At 43.2% G+C, this 14,938-nt stretch overlaps 1 protein-coding gene across 1 annotated transcript in view; it reads right to left on the bottom strand.

Moving 5' to 3' along the window:
• Positions 1-14,938, bottom strand: part of reck (reversion-inducing-cysteine-rich protein with kazal motifs) — a 112,403-nt gene that overhangs the window by 25,459 nt on the left and 72,006 nt on the right. Inside the window, exons 8-10 of the mRNA XM_084443182.1 lie at positions 14,397-14,594; positions 12,889-13,153; positions 12,406-12,579 (exon numbers count right to left, since the gene is read on the bottom strand). Coding sequence (XP_084299308.1) covers positions 12,406-12,579; positions 12,889-13,153; positions 14,397-14,594 — 637 coding nt within the window. The remainder of the gene's footprint in view (positions 1-12,405; positions 12,580-12,888; positions 13,154-14,396; positions 14,595-14,938) is intronic.

Genomic DNA, 14,938 nt, shown 5'->3' with positions numbered 1-14,938 from the left:
GGATAATTATATGAATAATAAATGATTAAGCAAAACATTGAGTTGATTTATAAATACTTACTGCATGTTTTTTTTTATGTTGGAGAGTTTGATGGCTTGTTTTGTTTCTGAAAACTTCAAAAAATGCACATGGAGCTGCATCTTGTAGGAAACGAGGTCCTGAAATTTCTCATTTGAATTACTGCATTGAAGTAATGTGTTCCATTCTTGGATATCTTAGCTGCACTCACAGCAGCATCACTCTGGACTGCAGACGCTCTAAACTTCTTTCTCTGGTTCTCCTCCATGATTGGTAAGTGAGGCCAAACTCCGGACTTTAAATACTTCTCTCTATGAACCAGGTGTAAACCATCAGCAAATAGCTGATTGATTGATCAGTGCACAGTCAGTGTGTGATATCAGCATTGCCCATGTGATTCCATGTGTATGCAGTTATGAGGTTGAATTCTCTTCAGTTTAGATAGAAAGCTCTTTAGATAGATAGCTCTTCAGTTTTATGTAGGCTACATATTGTGCATACATGCACTATTTCTAAAACATGTACATGGGTTCTGTGCATGTATCCCCATGCTTGTTGTTTAAAAACTGCTTGTTTATATTAGACTTACTATCCAAATTGATTAATAGAGCCTTTTTCCAGAAGCCATGTTGAAGAGTCATAGTAGGGCAAAACACAGATGTAATTGATCAAATTCATTATGATCCCATTTTATTTGTGTCACTGCCATTCCAGTGAAGCAGCATGCACAATATCAGAGCCTTGGCTCAACTAATCCTAAATGGAACAGGACTATAATTACTGTTATTAATGACACCTGTGTTTACCCTGCTGTTACATGCCACATATATTTGAAGTGGGTGTTGTATGGTGTTGGGGGTGTCTCTCTGTTCTTCCCCCATTCAAGCATCCACCAGTCCGCTTCCAGTTCCTTTCGGTTGCAGTGCTAGCCGGCTGTCAATCAAGATCCACTCACGACTGCAGCTGCTGCCAATCATCGTTAGCCCTATGCCAGTCTAAGCAGTGGACTTTCTATTTGTCTCTCTCTTTCCAGCCACTGCCATGGTGTCTATGGGTTTGTATGTTTTGATAACTGATGTTTTAGATTATGGCCATGGGGTCAGGTCATACAGAGGCCTCTACATATAGTGTTCACGTAGGAGTGTTCTCTGTCTAATACTCCAGTTTAGGGATGGTTGCTTCCTTTTTAAGTTTTGGTTGGCCTTGGCTGGCCCGCTATATTTGGTTAGAGAAGTTAGTTAGCCATTTGTACATTCTTAGATTCTTTTGATATTTAGTGTGTTGTTTCTAGATTCAGGTTTTTGATCATCTGGAGTCCCCCCTAGGTCATGTTAGTTATTTTATGTACTGATACATACCCAGCATTGTGGCAGTGTATTGTAACTTTGTATCATTCATCAATTGCATTGTAACTTTGTACCATTATCATTTTTTACAATATACCAACATTATTATTATTATTATTATAAATTATTGTTATGTAACTTATCCCACTAGAGGGTCGAAACACCTATGACATCTCAACATAGCTGTTGGGAAAAAAGGTCTATTAATCAGGATGCACAGGGATGATGCAATTTTCTTTCAGCTCACATAGTTGAGTGCACCTGAATTGGCTAAGATTGTGATCCTGAATTAATCCAAGGTAATCTAATTTCACCTATAATATATATTTAGAAATCCACCAAGTCCAGCAATAGGCCATCAACCCTATATATTTATCATTTTGTAAATATAGAGGTCGACCCAAGTGATGTTTTCAAATGGGCTATTTTGTTTATTTTATTTAAGTCCAAATAACACATTATTGAGTTGTGGTTTCTGTTGATGGAGAGCATTTTGCTAATCTCATTGTACAGCCATCTTTAAATGTGCAATAGGCGATATGGAGCTCATTAGCACCATCTAGTGTCTCAGAAGAATTGCTACAACAGAACACAATTCCATTTGCTTGTTGAATACGCGGTCGCAGGTAGGCTATTGCAAATCTCGCCCACTATCTAGTACCTGGCTTTTTTTTGACAAAACACAGATGTGTCGTGCCAAAGATGTAATAGATCAGATCAGGTCTCAACCTCATCCCCATGGGGGGCTTGAACCTTCTGCCTGTGAAGTAGGAACCTAGACCATTATGCCATATAAACCGTTGGTAGGCTACCTCTGACTCATGAGCTGTATTAGAGGCAGCTACAAAACCAGATGTCCATAGCCTATTACCTTTATGTTCAATTCACCCTTCCTAAGCCACGGCCCCTTTCGCTAAGCCTAGTAGCTATTTAAACATCAGAGCAGCTATCTTTATTAAAAATTACTACATTTTAACCACTGGGTGATACAAGATGTATGGGGGAACTTTAACAGTGGCACTCGATATCCTGATCGTGTGGACAACGTTGATTTATTCCGCTCCCAAAACCGAAAACAAATCGTCTGATGCGTGGATGAGTGGATTAGCCTAAACTGTGCAGCAAACTTCATCAGCTGAATGTCAACACCATCACCAAAGTCTGTTCAAAGGTAATTGTTAGCTATGCCAAGTTACAATCTTCATGGACATTGTACTGTTATAGTCTCTTATACTTTGTTAGCTAGCAGCTACTAAATAGTTAACTGCTAGCTAACGTTTCCAATACATTCTTTGGATTTGGGAACTCGGATGTCTTAGCGTTCTGCTAACTAACATGGCATTATTGTATGCAATGTAAGTTACAATGAGACTATAACAGTACAATGTACATCCATGAAGATTTTAACTTGATATAGCATGTTACCTTTGAATAGATAGACATAGGAGTATTTGCACTGTTGCCTCACAGCAAAAAGGTCCTGGGTTCAATTCCCAGCTAGGGCAGGGCCTTTCTGTGTGGAGATGGCATGTTTTCCCCTTTTTCTCAGTTATAGGATGAGCACCTCTTGGTTAGAAAACTGTTCTTTTGTATAAGGTAGTGAAAATGGCACATTCAAAGATGTATCCCTGTCTTGAAAACGTATACTGTAAGGGAAGGTCTCCAGTCGGTCTGCATAACTCAAGACAGTCATATAACTCAGTAGCCTATAAAACTCATCAACTCTCAGTTGACATCAATTCCTGTAGTAAGTAAATTGGACCAATTGAAATGTCTTTGTGATCATCAATTAGGGGTGGAGTCACCCCACCTACAATTCACTTCAATTCAAATCACCTGCAAGCAGGGCCGGACTGGCCATGTGGCGTACCGGGCAAATGCCCGGTGGGCCGGACCTACTTGTGGGCCGATCTAAAAAAAAAAAGGGCTAACGAACGGCCCATAGAGCAGGGACAGCGGCCCATTGGTCCATTTTCTATACTGACACTGGGCTGGCCCAAGCATATGTAGGCCCCACCCCTCCCTCTGTTAGTTTCAGGTGTCATTTGCGTGGGCCGTTAGAGAGCAGCAGCACCCCCCCCCCCACCCCCCCGTCAACAAATCGCGCAGCAGCACCCCCCCCCCCCCCCCCCCCCCCCCGTCAACAAATCGCGCAGCAGCACCCCCCCCCCCCCCCCGTCAACAAAACGAAACTGAAGGTGTTCCATCTCAAGACAAGACAAATTACCTGCACCGAATCACTCCTGAGGTCGGCTGACTTACTGAGCAGTGATAAGACAGAAGAAATAAAAAGAGAAAGAAAGATCAAAAAAGGAAAAATTTGAAAACAAAATAGTATTCTGAACTGAACGGATCAGACCTTGCTGTTGGCAGGTAAGGAGTGTTCAAGGACTGCTCATACCAATCCTGAACAGAAACAAGCCAGCCATGCTGGACCTGGCCTGGTTTTCTCTCTCCTCTGATATAGTGTGCGCTGTCATCACCGACATAATATGCCATCGCTGACCCCTTTGATGACATGATCCGTTTCTAGGGCTGTTTCCATGGACAGACACACAGACAAACAGCCAGTTATAGACGGCTTGACCTGTCGGCCAAACCGGAAAACATAAACCAGACCTTTTATCTGTAAGAAAGTGAGTGGATTATGACAGAATTTTTAAACTATTCCTTTTAAGATGTTGAATTGTATATGTGCTTGCTAATGAAATAATTATTCTTTAAAATGAAGAGTAAATTCATATTACCTGCTAATAGAAGAGTTTAACTCTTACAATTTCAAAACACTACTCTCCTGATTTGCTTTTTCACTTTGAGCAGCTTAAAATCTGTTTTAAGTTGTGATTGTGAGGAATGTTAATGAACTTAGTTGATTTTCTTTTTAGAGAGGGGCTGGATCAACACTCACAGGTCCCAGTGGGCCCATTGTGCACTTTTCATAAAAGGTAATCTGAAACTGTTATCTGAAACTCAGGTTTATTCATTACAAAATACCATCCCTTCTATCTGAAGCTTGCATATTAATTTTCAGTTATAACATTTGTCTAAACCCAAGACATGCCCTTGGTAGATGCAAAAACCCCTCATATTTAAGCACTCTACAAGATGTAGATAAATTGCTTTGTGCTGCTGTACAATATGTAATAGTTTGCTCTGTTTTATGCTTACTGTATGTCAAAGTAGTTAAGGAAGATATTAGTACTCAAATATGCTGTATTAAATATGTTATGTTACTTTGATATATACAAATTTAGTAGCCTATGTGAGGTATGCATAACCATTAGTCCATTTCTAGCCGCTTGTCCAGGTCTGTGGTAGCGGTGGCAGCGGCGCAAGAGCTGAGCAACTCAGGCATTCTTTTCTCCAGCGGATTCATAACCACGCAAATATATAATTCTTACATAATTTACCTCACAATATTGCTGTACTATAAGTTTGTGTTTTACATTTGTAAGCTAATTCTTTTTCATTTTCCTCCCCTTTAGATAGAACATTTCAAGATACTAGTACAAGGTATGTTACACTTAACTTTCTGTAAAATGGGTTGTGTTGTGTAAAATGGGTTATACTGATTAAATGCAATGTTGTGGTATTTATGTAATGGAAGATCAAGAAGTTAAGTACTAAGTATTGTAAGTATTGTAAATATGAAGTCTGCAATGACAGAAGAAAATCCTAAAATTAATGAAAGCACTGAGGTGTACAGTATACAGTAATTCTTTGTGAATAAGCTGATTTCTAATTTCTACTTTTCTGTATGCCCCCAAAAGTAAAAAGAGTGAGATTATGAAAAAGATATGTGCTGCCAAGACAGCTAAAAAGGTTTGTCCTAACACCTCAAGTGCTTATCTGAGTGACACAGAGTGTTCAAAACCTGCCGCCCAAGGTAAAACCAGTTAATAGGCTTCCTGTACAAGGTTCATACCACCAGGCTGATGGGAGATTTGGTATATACGTTGGTATTCAATGTGTTGCCAACAGTTTCAATGCAGTTGTGAAGAGCACCACAAAAAGCATACTCACATGGGGCACTGAAGACATTAAAGGACAATGCTCGTTTTTGACAACCTGGACCTTATTTACGACATATTATAAGACGTTTGACTCACCGAGATCACTTTGGTGTAGTTCGGAGGCCTGTAGAAGAAATGTAAATCCAGCGCGAGCCAGTATATCCATGTAATGGCGGTGATCGGGGCAACGAGAATGCAGCTTCTAAAAATCTATTTTCTGCCGCGAAACGGTTGTTTTCATCAATCTGTCTGGATGAATCGCTAGTTGTGCTTACATAGAGCATAACTGTTGTGGTTTTCACATTTTGTAGTCTATGGGCTGCCATAGACTACAATGGCAGAGGAATAATAATAAGAAAGAAAGAAAGAAAAAAGAGAAAAGGTAGAAACTTAATGGAGGCCTACGCAGCTTCGCTGCTTGGCCCCCAAATATAGCTGCAAGCAGCAATGTGGGGGCCAAGCAGGACATGCGACCAGCGCATCAAAGACAACAAGCGAAACACGTCATAGGAGTCTATTCAAATCTCTACTGCAGTTTTGAAAATCGGGCATAAGGTTCAGAATAAATGCATTTCCAGCTTTGACATGTTGGTGGCGCTAGAGAGTTTGAGGTGTCGACATAGACTTGGTGACAGGGGTCATGGGACTGTCCCCGATGAGTGTGCCTAATGTGGTTATGATACATCAAAACGTTACTGAGATATGACCACTCTTCCTGTTTGGCGGCTTGGACGCCAAATTTGATTGGCTGCAGCGAGCGAATGCCTTTGACAATCAAAAATCCCTGTAATACTTTTGCGGACATTGGTCTAAAGAATGTGTACAGCCAGTTTCATGTAGATTGGTGAAAATCCTTGGGAGAAGATACATTTTAAGTGTTTTACACAAAATACAAAATGGCGGGAAATCCAATTAGTGGAAAATGACATCATAGGATGCGATGAACTCGGCATGAGCGAGGGATTCCAACGGTACCTCATTTTTCAAAATCGGTTACACAGGTCAAAAGTTGTGTGCATTAACGCACTTCCAACTTTGACATGGTGGTGGCGCTAGAGGGTTTGAGCTGTCGCAATGCCACTTGCTGCCAGAGGTCATGGGACTGTCCCCGATGAGTGTGCCAAATGTGGCTTTAATACATTAACAATTTGCTGAGATATGACCACACTTCCTGTTTGGCGGCTTCTTTTTTTTTTTTTTTACTTCTTTTTTTTTATTTTGCCCCCTAGCGCATTTCGGGGTTTGCCGAGTTGCGGACCAAATCACCAGCCGCTGTCACAAATGAAAAAATGGCCAGCACACACTGCAGTGTTTTGCCAATTTCAGCGGGAACGGTGCCATCAAAAATAAAATGTATCCACACAGCTCTTCTGCCCTTTGAGTTTGGGAGAAGATCTGTGCTGCTTAGTACATCCAAGAACAGAGCATTTTCCATGCAAAGACATTATGCTAGCTAGATGGACCTGCAAATAATGTCAGCCTTTATAGCCAGGTAAACAAACACAGGTGATTGGAGGTATTCAGATGGGGGCAGGAGTATTATAATAGGTCCCCCGAATTTTAAGATTTTGACCTTTCTTCTTTTCTCTATTGCATTTCTTTAATTATATGTCTTGTTCTTTTGGATCATTATCAATTGTTGTACTGGTTTTTACACATTGTTTGCTGATCCCTCACAGACTCTCCTCAGCACCACTGAACAGCTGTGGTACTACAGCTGCAGTGACAGCAGGCCCTCTCACCAGTGGGCGGGACCTCATAGCTATAACTTCCTGCCTTTGTTCTCTCTAGTCCAGCACACCTTGGCTGCGTTCCGAATCGCCTACTACCCTACTATATAGTATGCCAAAACAGAATGTAGTATGTCCCAATACATAGTATGCCACATGCAGTATGGCAAAAGTACCAGGATGACCTACTACATCCGGTCGTATTTTGCAGTATGCACGCCAGCAGGCTTTTCTGGCTATTCTGACCCACAATCCTTTGCGCAGCGGTAATGTGCGTCACATGCGCGAGTTGACAGCAGTAGACGAATGTCGCGTTATGGACAGCGACGGATGTGGGCTAATTTCAAGGCGCAATGTTATGACAAGGTAGTATGTCCCAATTGGATGCCTACTGCTTGCAAAGTACGTACTTTCTAAGGGCAGCTGTAGTAGGTACTGGTAGTAAGAAGTAGAAGTATGCGATTCGGAACGCAGCCCTTGAGATAGGCTTCATGCCGAAACATGTTGGTGTTTTTAATGTTCATATAGCCCAATGAAATAATGGCTTTTTACTACTTCATCTAATCCATCCTGAGTGCCTGGATTTTTCCTTTTTCAATGAAAAAGTTAGTTTTGCAAACATGGACCCCTTTAATGTTGTTTACACTGTACAGAAAAACAGTGACCACAGATGTGTGATGTGAATTCATCAGGTGTGTGTATGTGTGTGTGTGTGTGTGGGGGGGAGGGGTTACTCTTGTATTTTACAGAACACTGAAGGGATAGAGGCAGCATATTAACATGGGTGAGTGATGTATGATTGCACTGAGATCTGAGATCACTTCTGCATACAGGATTATACAGTTTATTGATTGTGTTTTACAGTGCACCGAAGGGATTGAGGAGGCAGAGAAGTACTGACTATCCAGAGCTTAGATCTTAGAGGCTATAGTGACAATGCCCGCCACATTTTGAGATACCCCTGTACCAGAGGTAGAACAAAGCAACACACAAACAATGTGTAAACGATGTGTAAACAATGTGACTACCAGAGTGGGTCACTCAGGCTTCCAACCGCTTTCTAAATGTATCACAAACTGAGTGCCTGAACAAGACCTAAACTAACACCAGCGACAACAGATTAATCTGTGCTAAGTCAATATCCACTGCCATTCACAAACATTGGCACATTTTAGCCACAGACCCTAACCTCAGGGAACACCTGTCCCTGCCCCCGCGGGTTGTTTTCAAAAGGCCTCCCAACCTCGGAAATCTGCTGGTCAGGGCTGACTGCCCACCTCACCCCTCGCCCACCAGACAGACTATTCTGAGCCCTCTTGAACCAGGGAACTACACGTGTGGCAATTGCCAGCAGTGTAATTTCACCCGTAAGACTAAGCAATTCTATCATCGACACATGGGGGAGGCACTGAATATCGTTTCATGTAAAACCCAAAATGTGATACATGTTCAGATGCCCCTGTGGACTTGCTTACATAGCTTTACTTTTAAAACATGAACTATTCTGGATCTACACTCTCAACACCATGTCACCCAAAGGCCTCAACGAAGAAATGGATATCCATCCCTTTCTTTGACATTCTGTATCTCGATCGCTCCTTCTTTCTTTCTATGGTCCGTAGCTCGCTGTTCTCTATGCACCTTCCTAGTTGACAATTAGGCTTAGTTCACACAGCAGGTCTTAATGCTCAATTCCGATTTTTTACACAGATCCGATTTTTTTTGTTTAGCTGTTCACATGACATTTTAAATGTTACCTATATTTGACATAATATTTGACTGCCGTGTGAACAGCCCACGGCCCTGAACAGACCTGCATGCAGAAGAACAATAACAAAGATGTCAGGACGTCACGCGCAGCGCACTGTTTACGGAAGTAACGTTAACCATGGATAACGTTCTATTAATACATCCATGATAACGTTACAACCACAACTGAAGTTAGCCTTTACTACGGGTTGATTTTCAAGTAGGCTATTTGTGCAGTGGAAACCGGTGACAGTATGAGCAAATGGTAACGAGAAGAAGGATGAGGATCGTCTTGTGACGTGCAGTATGCCGCACAAGCACACCACAGTGGAACGCTTCACGAATTTGCAAGTCACCACTCTAGAGACGTAAAAGTAGCACGACATGACCGCGACATGACCGTTCAGACGGCAGGCGCGTTGAAAAACATCAGACTAGTATCCGATATAATACCACCTCTGAAACCCACCCAGGTTGGATTGAAGAAAAAAAAAGATTTCATGTGACTTGCGCTGTTCAGACGGTCATGAAGAAATCTGACCTGAGTCGCATGTAGGCAAAAAGATCGGATTTGGGTCACATTTCACTGCCGTGTGAACAAAGCCTTAGAGGCGCCTCTATAGTCAGGTTTCATATTTGATGACGGCCTCAGAGCCTGAAGGTGGTGTGGAACTATTGAGCAGGGCCGGACTGGCCATGTGGCGTACCGGGCAAATGCCCGGTGGGCCGGACCTACTTGTGGGCCGATCTAAAAAAACGAGCTAACGAACGGCCCATAGAGCAGGGACAGCGGCCCATTGGTCCATTTTCTATACTGACACTGGGCTGGCCCAATCATATGTAGGCCCCACCCCTCCCTCTGTTAGTTTCAGGTGTCATTTGCGTGGGCCGCTAGAGAGCCTCAGCAGCACCCCCCCCCCCCCCCCCCCGTCAACAAATCGCGCAGCACCCCCCCCCCCCCCCCCGTCAACAAATCGCGCAGCAGCACCCCCCCCCCCGTCAACAAATCGCGCAGCAGCACCCCCCCCCCCCCCCCCGTCAACAAAACGAAACTGAAGGTGTTCCATTTCACGCGTCGGCTCGGCTAGTGGGCCGACTGGGGCTACATTTCCCGGTAGGAAATATTCACCCAGTCCAGTCCTGTGGGCCGGTCTGGGCCAAGATGCCAGGGCTGAATTTTTGTCCCAGTCCGTCCCTGCTATTGAGTGCTCTCCTAATCACACATTTTTCAACATACTGTAGGCATTTATACATGTCTGTACTTTCTGACTTCCCCTTATGTACATTTGTGTAACTGGTTGGCAGCTGTCATGTTTACATTGCATTTGATTAGGTTGTGTCATTAGGTTGTGTCTATGTGAGGTTGTCATGTGCGTTGGCAAGTCAGAGGACTTGAGATGGAAAACCAGTGTGGGCAAGAGAGGGTGGAAGTGATACTAACCAGTAAAGCAGTGAAACCTGTGGTGTCACAAAGGTGAAGAAGACTGTTGCCAGGCTCAGGCCCAGAAACAGAGGTGAACCCTCCTCGTCCAGAAAGGTTCACTGGTACAGTGAGTACTGGTTCATGACTCTGATGAAGATGTCATTTTCAAATCCTTAGTCTTGTTTATCTGCACCTAATAAATGGCCTCAACTGCTTTGTGTGGTCCAGTGATTCCTCCTTTAAACTCAACAGTCCCTTCCTGAGAAGCACCGGGCTGCCCTTTACAAGCTGACGTGCGATGAGGATACCCTTTAGGTTCACAGTCAGCCAAACTTCAATACTTCGCCCCACCACATGTTGAAAGCAACAACGACAGTGGCTGCGGCAGTAAAATAATTATTACAACCCGCAAAATATCATGAAACAGGTTATGCTAGCTTGCTGTTTCTAAATAAATGTCAAGCTTGTTTGATTTGACTGCCTACATGGGCAGCCATCCAGTCGCCATTAACAGTCAAGTGGTTGGATTTCTTCTGAGCCAGTCAGTTTTACCGAAATAATTATGTAATATTTAAAGTCAACACTGAATAAGGAGGTGGTCTGGAGTGGTCCGAACGCTCCTCTAAAACTTTGCTGTCGTTGTTGCTCTTTGCGTGGTGGGGCGAAGTATTGAAGTTTGGCGGACTTTAACAATGGAAACCAAATCACCTTTAATTGTTCCAGAACAGAAACGTTAATTTGAAATCTCTATTACTGGTTAATATCTGAGTCAGTTTAGTCAGTTTTAGTCCTAGGGTCCGCTATTGGGATGGGGTTTGCAACAACAACGTCTCTGATTGGTGGAAACTTTGCTGTTGCACTATAGGGTTGTGGGTAGTCAGTGTATTATTTCCTGTATGAACAACAGTAGTTTGAGGGGACAAAATGAGGACAGATTCCAAGATACTGTCAAATTGTGTTTTTGAGATAAACGTCTGACAAATCTCTCACTACATCTACTGTCATTAAAATTTTGTCATTTTTAATCATGAACATTGGAGATTTATAGAGCAAGTATTTGCAGTAGCTGCATACAGTATTGATCAGGCTTTCCAACAATATAAAATACAATACCAAATGTTATTATTAAAGGGGAGAAATAATCAACCGAAATGACGTTTCTGAACTATTTTTGAGGAGTTTATTTAGGTGCTTGATTATGTAATGACTTATAGACTACTAAAATAATCTTAAAATCTATTCTAAAACAGGTAACCAGTGCAGTGATTTTAAAACTGGTGTGATGTGAGCCCTCATTCTGGTCTTTGTAAGAACATGTGCTGCTGTATTTTGAATCAGTTGGAGTTGACTAATCGCTTTTTTTGGTAGGCCAGACAGGAGAGCGTTACAATAGTCCAACCTGCTAGTATTAAAAGCATGCATTAGTCTTTAAGTATCGGTCTGGGAAAGGAAAGGTTTAACCTTGGCAATGTTTCTTAGGTGATAAACTGAGGTCCTTGTCACAGTCTTTATATGGGGCTCACAGCTAAGATCAGAGTCCAGCTCGACAAGTTTCCTGCCTTGCATTTCAAATTCACTGACACTGTTTTTAAGTGCACCGATAGTCTCTCCCTTTCACCTTTTTCACCAATGATCAATATTTCAGTTTTGTCCTGGTTTAACTGGAGGAAGTTCTGTGACATCCACACATTTATGTCAGCAATACATTCTGTCAAATGATCAATTGAACTGTAGTCAAGGGGTGTCCCAGAAATGTAGAGCTGGGTGTCATCAGCATAGCTATGGTAACTAATGTTGTTCCTTCTCATGACATCGTGTAGGGGTAACATGTACAGACTGAAAAGTAAGGGCCCAAGAATTGATCCTTGTGGGACCCCACATGTCATCTCAGTGAACTGTGGTCACCAAGGGTGACGAAAAACTCTCAGACAGTTAAATAAGTCCTGAACCAGAGAAGCCAACCCAGTTCTCCAGTCTTCTAACCAGGATATCATGGCCTACAGTGTCAAACACTGCACTCAGGTCCAGGAGGACCAGGACAGAGAGCTTTTTCAAGTCAGCATTGTCTCTGTGCTATGATGCTGGCGAAAACCTGACTGAAAAGTGTATTTGTGTATGTGTGTACCTGTTGTTGAAGTTGGTGCAGTAGAGCAGGTCCTTGCAGCCGAGCTGGCAGGGCTCCCTGACGTCGGCCAGGCAGGTGATAAGCTCCGTCTCTACGGGGTTGTACTCACACAGCTGGTCAAACTCCTGCCATGTCTGACTGCCCCAGTTAGTACTGATCTCCTGACACATGTCCCTGTCAGACAGTGGCACACAGGGTACGGCCAGTGAGAGAATGCGTGTGTGTGTTAAAGTAGGGATGTCTGCATACTGCCCCAACCAATACCAGCCAACTCTCAACGTTCTAAAGTTGGCAGCTGTTGTTAGAATGTTGTAAGTTTAAAACTGAAAATACATCCAACCGATGCCAAGTCACCAACAAACAACGATTGGGGAAGTGTGCAGGCACCTTAAGACAAGATGTGTGTGTGTTAAAGTAAGACAGGATGTGTGTGTGCATGTGTGTGTGTTAAAGTAGTACAGGGTGTGTGTGTGTGTGTCCTACCTGCAGAGTGAGGTATTGGCTTTGGAGCAGCAGTGCAGCTTGGCGCAGTCCATCTTGGCAGGGGGGGAGGCCTCCACGTCAGTCTTGGCGGGGGGATTGGCGCTGCCCAGGAAGCACTGCCACAGCGGGTCCTGGGGGAGAGGCTGGCTGCCGCACTCCTCGATCAGCCCCTCCATGATCTCATGCTCGGTCATCATGGTGCGCAGGATCCTCCGGCACGCCACCTGGCAGTGGGCGTCCTCCGCCCGGTCACAGCAGTAAAGGCCTGGGGGGAGGGGTTAGAGTTAACGATGGGGGGTAACCCTAGGGGAGGGGAGGTGGGATTAGTGGGTATAGGACATGGGCTACAAAAATACCTCTTCAACCTCATGTTCTTGTTAACTGTGTGTGGTGGACCTGGTGGGTGAGTCTCTGTGATATGTTGTGTAGTACTTATGTTCACTCTGCGTTTGCGGCTGCATATGGGGCAGTACAGTTGTAATGGGTAGTATTGCAGTAGTATGGTGTAGTATTGCAGTATTATAGGGTAGTATTTCAGTAGTATGTAGTATTGCAGTTGTATAGAGTAGTATTTCAGCAGTATATAGTAGTATTGTAGTAGTATATGGTGGTATTGCAGTAGTATGATGTAGTATTGCAGTAGTATGGTGTAGTATCACAGCAGTATGGTGTAGTATGGCAGTGGTATGCTGTAGTACACCTACTGTCTATAGGACTGTGTATGGGGTAAGACTTGGTGTAGTTCAGTAGTATTTCAGCAGTATTGGGAAGTATTGCTGAGGTATGGTGTAGTATTGTAGTAGTATGGTTTAGTATTGCACCAGCATTGCAGTAGTATGGTGTAGTATTGCCGTAGTATGATGTAGTATTGTAGCAGTATTGTGTACTATTGCAGCAGTATGGTGTAGTATTTCAGTACTATGGTGTAGTATTGCAGAAGTATGGTGTAATATTTCAGTAGTAAGATGTAGTATTGCAGTAGTATGCTGTAGTAGACCTACTGTCTATAGGACTGCATATGGGGTAGGATTTGGTGTAGTCTAGTAGTATTTCAGCAGTTTGGTGTAGTAGTCCAGTAGTGTGGCTTAGTATTGCAGCAGTATGGCATAGTATTGCAGTAGTATGATGTAGTATTGCAGTATTATGGTGAAGTATTTCAGCAGTATGGTGTAGTATTTCAGAAGTATGGTGTAGTATGTCAGTACTTTGGTGTAGTAGACCTACTGTCCATAGGACTGCGTCTGGGGTAGGACTTGTGTATTCCAGTAGTTTGATGTAGTATTGCAGTAGTATGGTGTAGTATTTCAGTAGTATATTGTAGTATTGCAGTAGTATGGTGTAGTATTTCAGTAGTATGGTGTAGTATTGCAGTGGACCTACTGTGTATAGCACTGTGTATGGAGTAGGACTTGGTGTAGTCCAGTAGTATTTCAGTAGTTAGTGTAGTACAGTATGTATTGTATTGTAGTATGGTGTAGTATTGCAGCAGTATGCTGTAGTCGACCTACTGTCTATAGGGCTGCGTATGGGGTAGGACTTGGTGTAGTTGCCCACACAGCTGATGAGCTGGGGGCTGATGCTCTGGCAGTAGTCCTTCACTGCCTTGATCTGGGAGACGGTGGGGGACGAGTCCGTCCGGAAAATGGCCTGGCAGTATTCCCTGCAGTTGGTGTGTCTCCCTGCATAGCTGCAGCACACCGAGCCCACTAGCCACACACACACACACACACGCACATGCACAAACACACAAAAAATAACAGACACAAACACAAAACAAAAGCAAAATATCAATTAGAACAAATGTCTACTATGATAGACTTAATTATATTATTATATTATGTATATTTCTATAATTATATTGTAGTATTCTCCTCACACAACACCACTTCGTACTAAGACACACGGCAGCATAGCTAATAGGTCAGGCTAGTCAGTCTGTGGCAGCATGGTCTGGAGAGTCTGGAGGACAGAGCCCTGGACAGGAAGTCAACGACCTCACATCCTGAAGGCACGTCACGTCTCCTCTGTTCTCTGCAGAGCACTCTAACGT

Source organism: Borostomias antarcticus (assembly GCF_949987555.1).
Source record: "Borostomias antarcticus genome assembly, chromosome: 9".
NCBI lineage: Eukaryota > Metazoa > Chordata > Actinopteri > Stomiiformes > Stomiidae > Borostomias > Borostomias antarcticus.
Note: the sequence above shows the minus strand (reverse complement) of the source record. Positions and strands in the feature narration are given on the sequence as shown.